General features: G+C 38.2%; 1 protein-coding gene across 1 annotated transcript in view; it reads right to left on the bottom strand.

Annotated features, from left to right (window-relative positions):
- Positions 1 to 19,993, bottom strand: part of GPR158 (G protein-coupled receptor 158) — a 428,093-nt gene that overhangs the window by 207,072 nt on the left and 201,028 nt on the right. Inside the window, exon 3 of the mRNA XM_054503519.1 lies at positions 1,669 to 1,771. Within this exon, the coding sequence (XP_054359494.1) occupies positions 1,669 to 1,771 (103 nt within the window). The remainder of the gene's footprint in view (positions 1 to 1,668; positions 1,772 to 19,993) is intronic.

Here is a 19,993-nt window from a genome sequence, read left to right as displayed (position 1 = left end):
GCTTCTCACCTCCAGAACCTACAACTTAAATGTAAACAGTCTCAAGACCAAGAATAGTGACTTCTAAGAGAGAGAAAAAGAACTATATATAAATCTATAAATGCCTACCAAAATTCCCAGAGGAAGACATTCAGGTCTCAATCTCAGTGAACCCTTTGAACTATGCCTCAGAGAAATCCAAATTCCTACACAGATAATAGGGCTGTAAAAGATTTATGGGTAACTATTTGAAAGAGACCTATACTCTAGTTTTAGCAACTCCCAAACCCTAACTTTCCATGAAACTACCCCTGTTACCACTACAGTATTTCTTCTTAGGTATTATATCCAATAGCTATAAGGTGATGTGGCAAGAGTTTATTCTTCAGAGAAAGAGTAATACTCAATACTTGAATTGTAACACTGACATTTTCTGGAGTAGGAATAAAATAACCAGATGACCAAGTTTCAATTCTGGAATAGAAGCCCTGTATAATCACTTCCGTTTGAATGTGGGTGGATCCGTAAATATCATGAGACATTCTCTCTTTCGTTGGGCTACGTTATATGCTGAAGTGATGGGAGAGTCACTCCCATGATTACACTCTGTCATTTAGGACTCTGTCTTAGCAGGCTAGGGAGATTCTCCTGGTAGCCTTCAAAAAGGAATCAGCCATGTTGTGAGAGGGTGACGTAGCTAGGCCTTGAGGGAACTTTTAGGAACTAAGAGTGACCCCAGGCTGACATCCAGCCAGAAAATAAGGGCCTCAGGCCTACAAATGCAAGGAACTGAATTCTTCCAACAATCCTAAGGAGCTTTGAAAAGGACCCTGAGCCTCTGAGAAGATCACACCCAAATGAGACCTTTATTTGATTTTATTTTTATTTTTTGAAACTATAAATTTCTACATGTAATATTTTATTATTAAATTTATGAAGACATGGCTCTGGTCATGATTGTTTATAGAGGTCAGATAATGCAAATAACAGCAAGTAGACTTGTATTTTTTTGAAGATGATCTCTGCATTGTATTATTATTATTATTATTATTATTATTATTATTATTACTGAGACAAGGTCTCACTATGTTGTCCAGGCTGGTTTTGAACTCCTGAGCTCAAGCGATCCTCCCACCTCAGCCACCCAAATTGCTGGGATTACAAGCGTGAGCCACTATACTCAGCCAACATCTTGATTTTAGAGTGGTGAAACCTTGAGTTTAGGACCCAGCTAACCCAGAACTAGGAACCTTACCAATGGAAACCGTATGATAACGAATTTGTGCTGCTTTAAGCTGCTCACTTTATGGTAACTTTCTATGCAGCATTAAAAACATATAAACACCTTGATAAATAAAATAAACTGACAAAATTAGTTTTAGGAACTTTCTGTAGCAGCATCTTTCAATAACTAAATCCCCATTGGTCTTACCAGATAGCTACAGTATTTTCAGACTTTTAAAATGTATTAAAAACTAATATATACCCAAGAATATTTTAGGTATATTTTAGTGGTTCTCCAGAGCATCGTAGATGACAAACTAAAACTAAAACTCCTTAAGTGATGAGAGAATGCCAAGCCAATGATTATTCAACCATATAACTCCAACAAGGATAAAAGAAAATTTTTGTAATAATAGTATATATGATGTATATACATATATACACATAGAAACAAAGGGCACTTACTCCGAAAGTTGTTCACTGGTAAGACTCCAGGATGATAGAATCCTGCTTTGCAAATGCACTCATAGGCTCCAAGAACGAATCCTAGGCCTTTAATTGGCATACACTATGAAGAAGAAAAGACAGCAACATAGTTGATCATGACTTATCTCATGGTATAAAGGCTCGCAGATATCCATCATTGCAAATGGTAACAGAAAACTAACACATTTTCCAGAAATAAAATAGCTCTTTTTTGAACTTTTTAGTTTTGTTGTGCCAACAATTTTTTTTTTAGAAGTCGTAAATTAAGTTTCCTTTCTAAATTTATGCCATTACAGCTGCAGTTGCACACATCTTTACTTCCTGTGGCAATGGAATGAGTTAATTACTAGACATAGTTTTTCTTTTTAATGCCTCACATATCATCTTCTTGCTTTAATTGTTCCAAAGCCTATAAGAGCATTTCAAAAGTGATTCCATACTGAATGTTTCTGTCAAAGCAAAGGTAGGTAGGTGGGTAGATAGGCAGGTAGGTAGGTAAACAGATAAATAAAATTTAAGATGTAAAAATTGCTTTTACGAATTAAATAGTCATCAAATTTTATCCTGGAATCAATCAAAATAACACAGATTGATAAAATAATAAAACAAGTAAATTTAAAAATGCAAATTTAGAAGACAAAAATAAAGATGAATTAATTATTCCAGGGCTGTTTACCTAAAATCTGTTTAATAGATAAATGTTTTACATATACATATAAAGAAGAAAAACAGCTTTCAAAATATGTCACTATCAAAAACAATAGACATCTGCCAAAAATTGAATCTTGACTTCTTTCAAGCGTCAAGGATATAACCTAGCAAGCAAAAAATATAATTTTAACCAAGTAAAATTTAGCTTAACATACTTCATTTTTGCTACATTTAATTACATAGCAAGGAATAACTTCTACTAAACTACAAAAACTACATCAGTAAAACTGGAGAATTTAAATAATCTAATCAACACTGAAATTTCTTTCATGATATTGCTCTACCATGATTCCAACACATTGCCTTTTTACCACTATAATCTATTAAAGGAACTTAGAATCTAGTGAATTTAAGAATTATAAGATGTCTCTCTTTTCAGAGGCCCTTGAGATAAAATTTTAAATAATTTAAATAATTCCATAATCTAAGCTTAAATGATTAGCATTAAGATCAATATTACACATCACAAAAACTCCAGCAATTAGATAAGCATTTGTATGTAAGATAAAAAAAGCTAATACATATTCTAAAGTCAGAGACATAGCAAGAAATCTCTGAAAAAGAGCTTTCTAAAGGACCTTCTTGAATATTTTAATTTCATTAATACCCTCTTCTTTTCCATCTAACACACACATATCCAATTTCTATGTTGCAATTGAAAACACATTTCCTAACCCAGAGCAAAATAAAATAGCAAAAGAGTACCAGTCGATTCAACTGAGTTAGCAAGTATTTACGAAATAACCGCAGCATGCATAGAGAATGCCTATAGAACCTAATGAAAATAACATGTACTGTTTATAAAGCTCCAGTTATACAATAGGTCAAATCATATTTCTAAACTATGTAAAGAAAAAAGTAATTATAACATGTATTTAGGAGAAGCACTAGTATTATGGAAAGAGCATATTAGTTGTGGTCAGTCAGAAAAGATAAATTTGAAATCTGACTTCATCACTTCCCAACCACGTGGATTTGGGCTGTTCTCTTAACGTCTCTGAGCCTTACTGTCTTTAATTAATGAGAATAACTATTCCACCAGACACAGACATAGTCTGAAAAAGGTGGAGCCACCATAAGAGGAAGAGAAAAATAAAGGACGACTCCAGTGTTTTTGGCCTGAGGAAACTTAAGTATGGAGTTATCATTCAACTGATCTAAGGAAGTCTTTAGATTTAGGGAAAAGATCAGAAGGTGTTTTGGAAATGCTCACGGTGAAGTGATTATTCAAAAATTTAGATCTACATCTCAAATACGTAGTTTGATAAACTAGTATGACGTTTAGAAGAGATGTCTGGGCTGTATAATTTGTGAATCATTTGCATAAAGATCATAGATAAATCCATGAGATTAGATAAGACTAAATCACTAAGCAGTGCCTTCAGTCAGTGAAGGAAACAGATCCAAAAATATGAGAGTAATCCGGCTGCAACATCTGCCACCTCATTGATTGCCAGGATTGATTCAGCTAATCTGGCTGACTTGGCAGGTGTCTTTTTCCTTCCTCACTACTCCATGTGTGTCCTTCCTGAAGCTACTTGCTAGGTCAAAGAGGATGACCTTCCCAAATAGAGGAGAACCATTCTTCACTCAAGGGTACACAAGCTGCTGTGTTCCCCTGCTAGAACCTCTAAACATACTATCAAGGAAATAGGTCCAAGTGGTGAGACTCAGGATACTTCAGAGCTAAAATGTTAGGCAGAAAGAAAGAATCAAAGGATCCTGAGAAGAGCAATTCAATGGGGTATCATTACTTCCGTTACGACATCGCGATACTATGAATATAGCATGTGGAGTTTGTTGTAAGTTAGATTTACTAAATATTCATCCAGCAAGGATTTGTAAACTAAGGTAAACCAGGTAAACTAAGTCTTAGATACTAAGACTACATTAGAATTCTTGAAATATTTTACCTTGCTGAAATTCAGAGGTCAATGCTATTCATTAGAACATAGAACATCACTGATTTCATGATGATATGACTCAGCACTGCAACAGTGACTCAGTTCAGAATTTTAAATTCTTATGGAAGATCTGAAAGTTTATTGTAATTAAAGTATCTCTCTGCTATAAACTAATTCTACAGCCAACATAAAAAAATGAATGTTTAAAAAATTGAATTGATTAGATCTGGTACATATTGCCAAATAAAATATTCCTGGAACTTGAAAGAAATGCCTCCTGATTTTATTACATAAAACACAGAAACATGAATTATTAGCTATCTTAAACTTGTTATTCTATTAATAAATAATTTTATGATCTCAAAGGAAAGAAAAAAAACTTTGTCAATTAAAATCAATAAAAGCAGATCATCCTGCTGTACTGACTCCACCTCCAAGACAGCAGGGCCTGCACGGAACCAAATGTGCTACTGTTTTCATGCTTTTGCCCTGAAGTATACAAGTTGTCTTGGCTTATTTTTTTTTATGAAGAATTGTAAATTTTCAATAAACTTGCAAGGCATATTTTCTTGCTGTACCCACCATGATTCCCTTGCTACTTCATCCCTGTTACCTCCTAAACAAAATTATACATTTTTAAGATTAGGAAATTAGTTTAGTTAACCTAGTTTAAAAAAAAAAACTGTAAATAGAGTGATGCTCAACTAATGTTTAGTCTGGGTTTGGGCTGAGGGGCTGCTTGTTAAGTAGCACTTCTTTTTCCTCCATGAGGGTAGCTGCTCCATGAGTAGCCTTTGATAAAAATTGATAAAAATATAAAAATTAAGAGTTATTGTTATGGGATCCTTGGAGTGTCATTTTGCCAGCCAGAAACCTCTGTGGCCAGTGGCTCCTCAGCCTGACTTTTGCTCTGGCCTGCTAGGCACATTATGCCCACTCAGCCTGGAAGGCTGTCCTTGGCTCCCGCTACCAGCCTGGATCCCACACCTGCCAAGGGCGAGCCAGATGTGGAGCAGTGGGGGTGTGTGAGTGAGTGTGGGGTCCACACACTGTGTGCAGCAAGGCACACCAGCTGCAGAAGGGAGGACAGCTCTAGGCACTGGCAAGGGCACTGGCTCCCTGCAAGACTGCAGCTGAACCAGGTGTACCATAAGCAGCTTCGATGGCTGTATTAGTCCACTCTCATGCTGTTATAAGAACACACCCAAGACTGGGTAATTTATAAAGGAAAGAGTCTTAATGGACTCACAGTTACACATGGCTGGGGAGGCCTCATAATCATGGCGGAAGGCAAAAGAGAAGCAAAGGCACATCTCACATAGCAGCAAGCAGGAGAACGTGTGCAGAGGAACTGCCCTTTATAAAACCATCAGATCTCGTGAGACTTATTCACTTTCAAGATAACAGCATGGGAAAAACTCACCCCCATGATTCAATTACTTCCTACCAGTTCCCTCCCATGATATATGGGGATTATGATAGGAACAATTCAAGATGAGATTTGGGTGGGCACATAGCCAAACCATATCATTCCACCCCAGCCCCTCCCAAATCTCATGTCCTCACATTTCAAAACAAATCATGCCTTCCCAACTGTTCCCCAAAGTCTTAATTCATTTCAGCATTAACTCAAAAGTCCACAGTCCAATGTCTAATCTGGGACAAGGCAAGCCCCTTCTGCCTATCAACCTATAAGATCAAAAACAAGTCAGTTATTTCCTGGATACAATGGGGGTACAGGCATTGGGTAAATACACCCATTCCAAATGGGATAAATTGGCCAACACAAAGGGGCTACAGGCCTCATGAAAGTCTAAAATCCAGCAGGACAGTCAAATCTTAAAGCTCCAAAATGATCTCCTTTAACTGCATGTCTCACAACCAGGTCATGCTGATGCAAGAAGTGGGTTCCCATGGTCTTGGGAAGCTCTCCCTCTATGGCTTTGCATGGTAAAGTCCACCTCCTGGCTGCTTTCATGGGCTAGTGTTGAGTGTCTGTGGCTTTTCCAGGCACACAGTGCTAGCTGTTGGTGGATCTACCATTCTGAGATCTGGAGGATGGTGGTCCTCTTCTCACAGCTCCACTAGGCAGTGCCCCAGTGGGGACTCTGTGTTGGGGCTCCCACTGCACATTTTCCTTCTGTACTGCCCTAGAAGAGGTTCTTCATGAGGGACCCACCCCTGCAGCACACCTCTGCCTGGACATCCAGGTGTTTCTATGCATCCTCTGAAATCTAGGCAGAGGTTCCCAAACCTCAATTCTTGACTTCTGTGCACCCACAGGCCCAACAACACGTGGAAGCCACCAAGGTTTGGGGCTTGACCCTCTGAAGCAATGGTCTGAGCTGTACCTTGGCCCCTTTTAGCCACAGCTGAGACACAGTGCACCAAGTCCTAAGACTGCACAAAGCAGGGGAGCCCTGGAGCCAGCCCATGAAACCATTTTCTCCTCCTGGGCCTCCAGGCCTGTGATGGGAGGGACTGCCATGAAGACCTCTGACATGCCCTAGAGACATTTTTCACCATTGTCTTGGTGATTATGCAAATTTCTGCATTTCCTTGTTACTTATGTAAATTTCTGCAGCCAGCTAGAATTTCTTCTCAGAAAATGGGTTTTTATTTTTTACTGCATTGCCAGGCTGCAAATTTTCCAAAATTTTATGCTTCTCTTTTAAACATAAGTTCCAATTACAAATCATATCTTTGTGAATGAATAAAACTAAATGCTTTTAAAAGCACCCAAGTCATCCCTTGATCACCTTGCTGCTTAGAAATTTCTTCTGCTAGATACCCTAAATCCTCTCTCTCAAGTAAAAAGTTCCACAGATCTCTAGGGCAGGGGCAAAATGCCACCAGTCTCTTTGCTAAAACATAGTAAGAATCACCTTTGCTCCAGTTTCCAACAAGTTCCTCATCTCTATCTGGAACAGCACAGCCTGGACTTCATTGTCTATATCACTATCAGCATTTTGGTCAAAACCATTCAACAAATCTCTAGGAAGCTCCACACTTTCCCACAGCCTCCTGTCTTCTTCTAAGCCCTCCAAACTGTTCCAACCTCTATCTATTACCCAGTTCTAAAGTAAATTCCACATTTTAGGGTATCTTAATAGCAGTACCCCACTCTACCGGTACCAATTTACTGTATTAGTCTGTTCTCAAGCTGCTATAAGGATACACCCAAGACCTATAGAGGAAAGAGATTTAAAAGAGTCACACTTCCACATGGATGGGGAAGCCTCATAAATATGATGGAGGGCAAAAGAGGAGCCAAAGCATGTCTTACATGGTGGCAGACAAGACAGCATGCGAAGAGGAACTGCCCTTTATAAAACCATCAAATCTCATGAGACTTATTCACTATCATGAGAACAGCATGGAAAAAACCTGCCCCCATGATTCAATTACCTCCTACCAGGTCCCTCCAACAACACATGGGGATTACGGGAGCTAAAACTCAAGATGAGACTTGGGTGGGAATAAAGCCAAACCATATCAACAGCTAACACCAAGAAACGTGGTGTGGTGCCCAGAAGCTTGGGGATGCCAGGAACCACAGAGACCTAAAAAGGATGTCACAGCCCTGGCTCAGGGAGCTTCCAGGTCTGGGATCCCCAAAGGGCCACAGCTCTTCTTTCCTTCTCTATTCTTTCCTTCTTGTCACCCACAATATGGCATGCAAGGGGCGTGTTTCAGCCCTGTTTGTGTTACAGCTTTTTTAGCCCCACCATTCACTGGGTCCCAAGTTCTTGTACTCCATCCAGGAAGAAAGTACACAGACAACTGGAGGGTCAACAAGATAAAGAGGCGCTTTATTGAGCAATAGAACAGCTCAGAGACCTGCAGTGGGGAACTCCTCTCTGTAGCCAGAATGTTCCAACAAGTGTTCGGCTCTCAGCAGAGAGGGTAGCTCCTCTCTGTGAGGCAGGTCATCCTGAGGATTGTCGAGCTCTCAGCAGAGAGGTTAATTTCTTTCTGCAACTGGATGTCCCATCATCTCCTCAGCCCTCAGCAAAGAGGAGACCCTGGGGTGGGCAGCTCCTGTCTGCAGTTGGTTGTCCCATCATCTCCTTGAGTCTGGCTGAGTGCAGGGCTTTTATGGGCCTCAGCGGGGAGGAAGTACATGTCCATTGGTCCATGGGTGGCCATGGACAGGTCCGGAAAAGGCACCACCTCCCCTGTCTGAAGGTGGAGCTTCACTGGGGACCCTCCCCTCTTCTTCCCAGGATCTTGTCTGATGCCTGCCACCATTCATGGCACCCAGGCTGTTTGTGCCAAGGGATGCCTGCAGGCCAATGCCAAGCTGCCCTCAGCACCCGCTGGGCCTCCCTCCCATGCTCATTGGTGCCCAAAGTCTAGAGGGGGCCAAGGTGGCAGGGGCTGGCCTGTCAGCACTGTCCCAAACATGCACACACCCTGTCAGGTGGCAACAGCACCTGGGCTCAGCTTCAACTTTGCTCCATGATTGGAGTGGGCACTGAAAGCAAGGAGAGGCCAGGCAATGGGAGCAGACACCTCCAAGCCTGTGTGGGCAAGGGAGGGGGCCTTCCCAGGCCCCCCAAGAGTGCAAAATGCCTGGGTCTGCAGCCACTACTTGGGCAGCTGCAGCCACACTTGGGAGTGCAGGAATCTTGCCTGCTCCCAGGTCCCACTGGCTCCATGGAGCACAGCACTGCCCCGGACCCAGCTCCACCTCTGCCCGCCCTTCATGCCTGACCATGCTGCTCCACCACCAGCAGGTGACCTGGCCTGGCCTCATTGTGATGGCCCCCAGGGCAAAGGGTGAGATGCAGGTGGTACAGTGGACCTGGCCAACCCCACACAAATGACTCCCATGTTCCTGGGGCCAGCCCCATGAGTCCTGGCTGCACCTTTGGCCTGGTGCTTATGGGCCCATGGGACATGGCAGGGAGCAAGGTTGAGGCCACAGCAGAGGTTCTGGGCCTGGGAACAGGTTCTGCCTGCAAGGCACCCCATGCAAGGGTGGGGGTGGTGCAGTTGACTGCCTCAGGGACCCAGGGCACAGAGGACCCACCGCCACCACTACTGCTCCCACAACCACTCCTGCTGCCACCGCTCTCACCTCACCACTGCAGCTGGCATAATGATAGCAGCTGCTCTGGATGGCCCACCATTGCTGTCATTATTGTACCCCTGAATGAGGAAGCTGCTTACAATACTGGAAGCCTACTTTGATGAACCTTAACAAGCCACTAGCAGAGATTTACAAAAGACAGCTCTTAAGAACTCACAATCAAATCCAGGTTTCTAGGAGCAGACCAGATCCAACTGTGTAAGATATGGTGGTCAACAGTTTAGAGTGAAGTGGATAAATTTCTAGAAACATACATACTATCAAGATTCAATCATAAATAATAAAAAAAAGATATATAACTAGTAAGGATATTAAATTCAGTAATCAAAAAAATTTCCCAATAAAAAAGTGCCCATAACCAGATGTCTTCACTGGAGAATTCTACTAAACATGTATAAAAGAATTAACAACAATCTTCCTTAAACTCTTGCAAAAAATTGAAGACAAGCCCAGGCACGGTGGCTCACACCTGTAATCCCAGCACTTTGGGAGGCTGAGGCAGGTGGATCATGAGGTCAGGAGATCGAGACCATCCTAGCCAACATGGTGAAACCCCATCTCTGCTAAAAATACAAAAATTAGCCAGGCGTGGTGGCGTGTGCCTGTAGTCCCAGCTACTCAGGAGGCTGAGGCACAAGAATCACTTGAACCCAGGAGGCGGAGGTTGCAGTGAGCCGAGATCACGCCACTGCACTCCAGCCTGGGTGACAGAGCAAAACCCTGTCTCAAAAATAAAAAATAAAAAAAATTGAAGAGAAAGGAACACTTCCAAACTCATTTTATGATGTCAGCACTACACTATACCAAAGCCAGTTAAGTATACTGTTGGAAAAGAAAACAATAGACAAATATTTCTCATGAATATTGATGCAAAAATCTCAAACCAAATTCAACAGAAATTCAACAGACATTAAAAAGGATTATACACCATGAACAAGTGGAATTCATTTCTAGAATTCAAGGATAGTTAAACATACAAAAATCAATCAGTGTAGTTACAAACATCAACAGAATGAAGGACAAAGCCAAACGATCATCTCAAGTGATGCAGAGAAAGCATCTGACACAATGTAACACCCTTTTATAATAAAAACACCCAACAGACTAGAAATAGGAGGAAATTACCTCAACATATTAAAGATCATATGTGAAAAACCACAGATAACATCATACTCAATGGTAAAAAACTGAAAACTTTTCCTCTAACCTCAGGTACAAGGTGTGAAAGCCTTCTCTCTCCACTTTCACTAAACATAGTACTGCAAGTCCTTGCCAGGACAATTAGTCAAGAAGAAAAAACTAAAGGGCATCCAAAAAGGAAATTAAAAAGTAAAATTATCTTTGTTCACAGATGACAAGATCTTATATAATTTGAGTGTAGAAAACCGTGAAATTCCACACACAAAAAAACTACTAGAACTAATAAATGTATCCAGCAAACATGTAGGATAAAAAATCAACATGCCAAAATTGGTTGTTTCTATATACTAATAATGAATAATCCAAAAGTAAGTTGAGAAACAGTCTCATTTACAATAATATAAAAAAGAATAAAATGACAATATCAAAAAGAATAAAATGATTAGGAGTAACCAAGAAGGTGAAAGAAGTATACTCTGAAAACTGTAAAATATTGCTGAAAGAAATGTTAAAAGATATAAATAAGTGACAGTGACATCCAGTATTCATTGCAACACTGAATTGAAAGATTTAATATTGTTAAAATATCCATACTATTCAAAGCAAAGTAAAACTACAGATTGAATGTAATCCATATCAAAATCCTAACGACATTTTTTGCAGAAATCAAAAAAATGTCCTAAACTTATATGGAATCCCAAGGACCTGAAATCATCAAAACAATCTTGAAAAAGAACTAAGTTGGAGGCATCACACTTTCTGATTTCAAAACACATTACAAAGCTATAGTAATCAAAACAGTGTGGTACTGGCATAAAGACAGACATATAGACAAATGGAATAGACAGCCCAGAAATAAACCCTTACATATAATGTTCAAATTCTCTTCAACAACTCAGTGAGGACAGGACATTCTCTTCAACAGGTGGTATTTGGAAAATGGAATATGCACATGCAAAAGAAGAAAGTCAAACCTTTACCTAACACCAAATACAAAACTTAATCAAAATGATTTAAGACTTACTTAAACATAACACCTAAAAGTATAAAACTCTAGAAGAAAAATGGGAAAAGCCTTATGACATTAGATTTGGGAATGGTTTCTTGGATATGACATCAAATCCACAACCAACAAAACCAAAAATAGACAAATGGGACTACATCAAATTTAAAAACTTATTTGCATCAAAGAATGCAATACAATCAACAGAATGAAAAGTCAGCCTACAGAATGGGAGAAAACATTTGCAAACCATGTATCTGATAAAGGGCTAATATCCAGAGCATATAAAGAACTCCTGCAACACAATGACACAGAAAAACAAATAATCTGATTTTAAATGGGCAAATTTCTGCAAAGAAAATATACCAATGGCCAATAAGCCAATGAAAAAATGTTAAACATCACTAAATACTTAGAGAAATGCAAATCAAAACCACAATGAGATATTATCCCACCTCCATTAGTATGGCCACTATCAAAAAATTATAATAATAATAAATGTTTCTGAGGATGTGGAAAAAATTGGAACCCTTGTGCACTGTTGGTGAAAACATGAAATGGTGTAGCCACTATGGAAAACAGTATGAAGTTTCTCGAAAAAATTAAAAATAGAATTACTATATGATCTTGAAATCCCTTTTTGGTATGTATCCAAAATAATTGAAAGCAGGAATTTGAAGAGATATTTGCATACCCATATTCATAGTGGCACTATTTAAAATAGCCAAGAGTTGTAAGTAACCCAAATACCCATCAACAAATAAATGGATAAACAAAATGTGATATATAAAAATAATGGAATATTATCCAGAATTGAAAAGAGAAGGAAACTCTATCATCTGCTTCAACATGGTTGAACATAGAGGACATTATGCTAGGTGAAATAAGCCTAGCACAAAAAGCCAAATACTCTATGATACCACCTATATGTGGTACCTGAAGTAGATAAACTCATAGAATTAGAAAGTGGAATGGTGTTTTCCAAGGGTTAGGCACAAGGGAATATGAGGAGTTGTTCAATGGGTGTAGAGTTTCCATTTTGCAACATGAAAAATTTTTAGAGCTCTGTCACACAACAATGTGAATATAAATAACATTACCGAATTGTACACTTAAATAGGTTAAGATAGTCAGATTTTTATATTATGCATTTTTACCACAACTAAATTTTTAAACAAATATTTTAGAGCAAAATGATCTTTCTAGTACAAAGATGTGTATGTAAACATTAAAGGTCGTATTGCAATCGGCATGATGTATATCTCATCTCACATACCTCAGACTGCCAACTCCTGGTAAACATAATTGCAGAGCAAAACCTGGTCAGCCAGACAGTCAAGAAGATTTGTATGGAGGTATTACTGAGAAGTGGAATGGCTAAAATGAAAGCTAAGATGAGGTGCACACAGGGAAGACTTGTTTGGCATTTAACAGAAATAATACTTGTGCCTAAAAACCACATTTATAAATAATTCTGAAAAAAAAACCTTGGACTGAAAAGAGGCGTCAGAAAAAAAAATTCAAATAAATAAAGTTTATGTAATTCCAAATCTTCTAGAAATGGACCTTTAAATGCCTTTTTAAAATTTTTGTTTTGGAATTTTCCTAAAATGTAAAATTCTTTCTGATTTCTCTAAACTGAACACCATGAACAGAATTTAACATCTTCTCCATGAGTCAGAATCATTACTCTGAACAATAGGTACTGAACTGTGTTGAAATTCACTAATGCCCTCTGGAGCCATTGAAAGTTTATGGCTATTTTCTCACACATTAAATAGCCCAGAGTGCTATATTTTTTGAGTTCTTATGCTTTGTTTTCATGGTTTTTTATTCTTTATTTTGAGCTAGCAGCTCAAAATTTTATCCTAAAATATAGGCTATTTTAATCCTAAAATACAGACTTAACTCTACAAATGTCTTTTCTCCCTTTCAAATCATAGTTATAACTGCCTGTATATCTGGACACTAGATCGCAAAGCATGCAGGGTATATGAGATAATAAAGTAAGAGTAAATAAGATAATAAATAGTTAATATTTGCTGTTTACCACATACCAGGCACTGCTGCACAAGTATTAACTCAATTCTATAGCAACTCTATTATCATTTCCATTTTAGAGATGAGAACTTTGAGGAACAAACTGCTAAAGTAACTTGCCCAAAACCACACACAGCTAGCAACTGGCTGAGCCAGGATTCAACCCCAAGGGTGTGGCTCCAAAGAGTATCAATCACTGCCTAGGAAGTATAGGCTCACAGAAGTATTCCATAAACGAGGAGCAGATGCTAGTGCATGGTCACTTTAGAGTCTATTTTGATTGTTTCAACTTTTTTTTTTCTATTCTTCTTGGTTTCAGGCAGTATTCCAGATGGACCAGTTTGCTGGATCATTAAGCTTCAAATAAGGGAAGATTATTAATTTCAAAATGTACATATGAAATATATTTTAAGAAATGCAATTAAGTCTCACACCTGTTACAATTTTTACAAATGAATCTCCTTCTTCCCAATGCAGAGTTCCTCAACTCAAATCTTAGGAAACAAAACCTTCATTTCAGGGCATCCAGGTGCAATGCCTCTTCTCCGCCTAAATTTCCTGAAAACGAAACCCACCTTGTGCCTCAGGTAAGTCTCCGCAGTGGAAACAAAGGTGTTTCTATGGCAGTCTTGTCTGTCACTTCTTTTCTGCTTTAGTGGCGAATGCATAGCTCTCCTTTGTTTTGACCGGAGACTTATCTATTTCCAGCAAGTTTCCTGCTGTATTGATTGCTGAGCCTTATTCAAAAACCAGATGGCAACACCACAGAGGCATAAAGGAAGATTAAAAGCTTGACACTAGCAAGACGAAGTAGAAATGGAGGCTTCTAGATTTTTAAAAAGGCAGCAGCTTTCAATATTTTTTTACTCCTTCTTTGTAACTTATGAAGAAATACTTTAAAATGTTGAATCTTCTCATCTGGGCTGGGAGCGGCGGCTCACGCCTGTAATCCCAGCACTTTGGCAGACGGAGGCAGGTGGATCGTGAGGTCAGGCATTTAAGACCAGCCTGGCCAACATAGTGAAACCCCATCTCTACTAAAAATACCAAAAATAAGCCGGGTGTGGTGGCAGGCACCTGTAATCCCAGCTACTCAGGGGGCTGAGGCAGGAGAATCGCTTGAACCTGGGAGAAGGAAGGAGGTTTCAGTGAGCCGAGATCACGCCACTACACTCCAGCCCGGGCGACAGTGTGAGACTCCATCTCAAAAAAATAAATAAATAAAAATAAAATAAAATAAATAAATGAATGAATCTGCTCATCTGGGAGTGGGTTTGGGGAGACTTTGTACTAAAATAGGTCAATTATATTAACATTCAGTAGCCTCTTTCCCACAACTATTTGCAAGTTTATTAAAGCCAAAGGAGAACACTCAAACAGGAAATCTAAAAGGCCTCCAGGTAATCATACGGTACACATCACTCACATATTTTACCAAACCATCTTCCAGGAAAACAAGAACCCATGAATAACAAATAATGCAGTATTTCACCAGGGAGAAAAAGAACTACATCTTATCTCTATTATTCAGCAGCTGTCAAAACCCAGTTTTAAAAGTATGATAAACTGGGGCACGGTTGGGGGGCAGAAGAGAGGATGTTTTATTTTATGACATTGTTAAAATTAAAAACGAAACTTTTCTATTATTATTTTTTGAAATGTTCTTATGTTCGATGGAGCCAGCTCTCACAAAACAGGGCTAAGGGATAGCAACACAGCATCTGGTTCAGACACGTTACAAGTCTGCAGACTTCACACTGACACACAGCAAGATGCCTTGTGGGGGCTGAGACTGACTCAGGAAAATGTCAGAATTACATCTCGCTGAGTGAGCAAGCCCAATTTTCTAGGCCCTCCTACAGAAATAGCCCAAAGGCTTGACAAACGTAAATTCTTTATATGTTCGACACTTTCAGATAATGAAACACTCCCCTCCACTAAATCACAAACTCACTATGATGCATCTATGCTCTAACTTTGACACCCCATGCTCCCTGCAGTCACAGTTCACATCACTGGGGACTTTGTTTTCACTCTTGACAGAATTTAACTCTTGCTTCCGAACCCTGTTGTGCATTATTTGCTGAGGCAACAAAAAACAAAGTCATCGTCTGGTTCTCAGGCAGCTTAAAACCCGCAAGCATAAAGAAAAATTGGACCTGTTATAACTATGCTTTACCCTATTTACAACAAAAAACTTCATGTGTGCTTGATTTGTTTGTTTTTGAGTAGTCCTTCTTTAAATACTTTGCTAAAATAAATTGTTGTTTAAAATAAAAAATGCTAAACAAAATAAGTTAATATGAATAATGTCTTTGAATTCAAGATGAATTAAAAATACTTTTAAATGTAAATAAAAGCCATGAGCAGAAACTCCCTCAACTGCCTTTGAGCAAACCAACAAGTCTACTAAATCTACACCCATATGCTCCTAGTAAAATGGAAACCATGTTCCTCCTCCTATTTAAAGCTGATTAATTTCAATATTTGTCCACTCTCACCATACATGTTCCTAGTGACTTCCTCTAGCAAGAATGTTCCCTTTCTTGTTCAACCTTTTCCTCTTTACTAGCAACATTCCTCATTATTAACTGTGCACAAATCTCAGCCATATTAAAACCATAATAATAAAATTAAACCATCTCTCAACCCTAAATTCACTTCCAGTTACTACCCAAACATCTTGAAGGATTTATCTATGCTCATTAGCTCCATTTACTTACCTCCCTCATCAAACCAGAGCAATTTGGCTCTCACCACCCTTGCTCCATTGGTCTGATCTTGCCAAATTCACAAGTGATGTTCACATCATCAAATCTATTAGCTATTTTCAGGTCATAATTTTTTAACTTTTCTGCAGAATGAGACACTTCTGACTATTCCCTCGTTCATGAAACACTTCTTTCCTTGACTTCCCATTCTCAAATATTCAACTCTCCTCCTACTTCTTTTGCCACTCCCTTTCAGCCCCGACCTGACATTCTTCCTCTTCCTGGACTTACCAACTGAGGTTTCCAGGGCTCTGTTCTATACTTATTCTTACTATAAATTTGATCTCTGTGTCATTTTATAACTTTCGTGCAAATGTTAAGGTTATCTGCGTACTTGCTAACTGCAGAAGCCCAGATTAGAAACTTACTTTTCCTTACTCTCCAAGTTCCATCACTTCTACCTTTTAGCTATATGTAAAATCAATGCCTTTCTCATCCCTATTGTCATAATACTAATCCAAGCCTCTATCATCACTCAATAGAATTAGTATAACTGCTTCATATATGGTTTCTCAAATTTGCATTCCTTGAATCCGTTTCTTATATATTACACAGAGTGATCTTACCATTATTTTTAATTATTACTCTTAATTCCATACAGATTACATGAATAAGTTCTTAATATAAAAGTTAAAATAATAAAAATTAAAGTATCTAATACACACACATTTGAAAATGATTTGGCATTGTTTACACAGTTGAAGATGAATGTACCTTACAACTAAGAAACTGTACTCCAAAACATTCAAAATGTGTGTTTATTGAAAAAACACATAAAATGCAATATATTAATAATTGTAACACTAAAAAAAAGAAAAATGAATGAACTCCATTATATACATAAATATAGATAGATCTAATTAAAACATCAAGAAGCAAATGCAAATTGTGTGAGAGTACATATAATATGATTTCAGTTTTATAAAACTCAGAAACATGTAGAACTTTATAAAGTACACTTTAGGATATATACACATTTGAAACTATAAAGAACAACAGTGATCAACATAAAATTCAGGATAATGATTACTGTTTGGTGAGGGAGACAGGTATAGGATGAGGGAGGAGCACTTGGGATTTCTAACAGACTTGTAACAATCTATTTCTTAAGCTGGATTGTGGGTTCAGTCTTCTTCACTGCAATGTTCCTAAATCCTAGCACAAGCATGGCACATAGTAGGTGCTCAATAAATATTAGTAAAATGAGGGGAAAAAAGAACAAAACTGAACTCAGTTTTTTTCTATGAAACAATAGTTTGTTAGCAAGCTGTAGCACCTACCAAAACAATTAGAACAACTGGATAAAATACGAAAGAAAAAAGAAAAAAAAAAAAACCCTATGTAGAGGCATAAGAACGCTTACGTGAAGCCAAAATGGAGGGACCAAGATCCAAGGAAAAAAAAGGAGGTAAATGAAAGTCCTGTGTTCTGCATTTCTGTATTAAACCGAGTATTTCATGATATGAAGCACTGGCGGAAGACTGAGAATCCAGACAGATGTAAGCTGATAAGAAGAAGAGATGCCAGCTAAGTTTTGGCACTCTCACAGGCATGAGAAGAAAAGAAAAAATCAAGTTTGGGGCTAGAAAAATACTCAGGAAGACAAAATCTCAGAGAGAAGGGAAGTACAGAAAAAAAAAAAAAAGGATCTAATCCTCAAAAAAATTTGTTGAATTCTTCATCTGTCTAGGGTGAAACTCTAAGAAACTAAGCAGAAGCTGAAGAGAAAAAGAGGTCTTTTGCCATATCACAATGTTAAGGAGACTACTTCGGAATTTAGGACCCTCTATGGATAAAGGGTCCTAGTAAACAATCCTGGCTTTCTCAATGATAGCCTCTGTAAGTTAAGAGTGAATAAAAACTAGTCTGAGCCTTTCATGGACTACTATCCATCACTGGGACAGCTCAAGCTTTGGATGGATTGAGGTGATATGTCTATATCAAGTTACTTATCAGAAATAGGTTAAAGCCTCTCCGGAAAAAGATAATGCATCCAGAACCACTGTAACAACACGATGCCTGACATTCAATCTCAAATTATACCACACAGAAGCCCAAAGATACAGGAGGGAATGAATAGCAATAGAAAGTAAATACGTGAGTAAATCTAAATTAATACTGATGATACAAGACGGTAATAGTAATAATAATATCTCATGGATTTAAGACGTATATTAAATTAAATGCAATATAAAAGGCAGGTGGGGTTGGGCACAGTGGCTCATGCCTGTAATCCCAGCACTTTGGTAGTCCAAGGCTAGAGGATCACTTGAGCTCTGGACTTCAAGACCAGCCTGGGCAACACAGTGAGACCCCATCTCAAAAAATTTATTTTAAATCAGCAAAGTGTGGTAGTACATGTCTGTATTTCCAGCTACTCAGGGGGCTGAAGTAGGAGGATCATTTGACCCTGGAAATTTGAGGCTGCAGTGAGCTATGATTGTGCCACTGCACCCCAGACTGGGTGATAAAGTGAAACCCTGTCTCAAAAAAAATAAAAAATAAAAAATAAAAATAAAGGCAGGTGGGAAGTAAATCCAGTTAAATGGTGCTGATATCTTACTTTGTATAAGAAAGGTAAAAGGAATAACTTACATCAGTCTTTAGTGAGCTAAGGATGCATGCTGAAATCCATAGAATAACTACTAAAAGTATTAAAAAATTAATATAAGCAATATATATATGCCTAACTGGCAAAGAGAAGGAAAAGTTAAATAATAAAAAAGAAATACTATATTAAAACCAAATAACATAAGAAAAGAGGAAAAAGGAGCATCGTGGGACAAATGGAAAAATATAAATTAAGATCGTATATATGAATAAAATAAGAAAGAAGGAAAGTAGGAAGGCAAGCAGGCTGTCAGTTTTCTAACAATGATTTAAAAAAAAAAACTTGCCTATCACTGTTATGTAGTTTTTCCAGTGTTGATTAGAAAGCAATTTCATTTGCATTTTAAGCCATTCAGTTTATATGAAGTATGATTACATTTATACAAAGAACAAAAACAAGCACAATTAATAGACGCTCTTAGAAATCAGAATAGTTGTTACCTTTCTAAAGGGATAAGTTGGTGATTGAAAGAACAAAAATGAATTTTGCTCGTATCATTCTCTGTTCCCATCTGAATGCTGGTTAGACAAGTTAAGTTTGTGCACTATTCTGCATTTATTTTGGACATCAGTAAGAATTTTAAAAAATAACCAGGAACCACTATGAGATACTACTTCACACCTACTAGGATGGCTAAACAATAAAAGGCAAATAAGTGTTGGCAAGGATACAGAGAAACTGGAATGCTTATACATTTTGGTGGGATTGAAAATGGTGCAGCTATTTTGGAACAGTTTAGTAGTCACTGTAAATGTTAAACACAGAGTTACTATGTGATCCAGATTCCCCTCCTACATATATACCCAAGACAATTGAAAACATATGTCTACATAAAAATATGCACAAAAATTTTCATAGTAGCCCCAAATGAAAGTAAGCCATATGTCCATCAGCTGACGAATGGATAAATAAAATGTTGTTTATCCATATAATGGAATGTTATTCAGCAATAAAAAGGAATGTAGTACTAATACACACTAAACATAAATAAATCTCAAAAAAGTATGCTAGGTGAAAGCAGTCAGTCAC

This window comes from Pongo pygmaeus, chromosome 8 (assembly GCF_028885625.2).
Source record: "Pongo pygmaeus isolate AG05252 chromosome 8, NHGRI_mPonPyg2-v2.0_pri, whole genome shotgun sequence".
Taxonomy (NCBI): Eukaryota; Metazoa; Chordata; class Mammalia; order Primates; family Hominidae; genus Pongo; species Pongo pygmaeus.
Note: the sequence above shows the minus strand (reverse complement) of the source record. Positions and strands in the feature narration are given on the sequence as shown.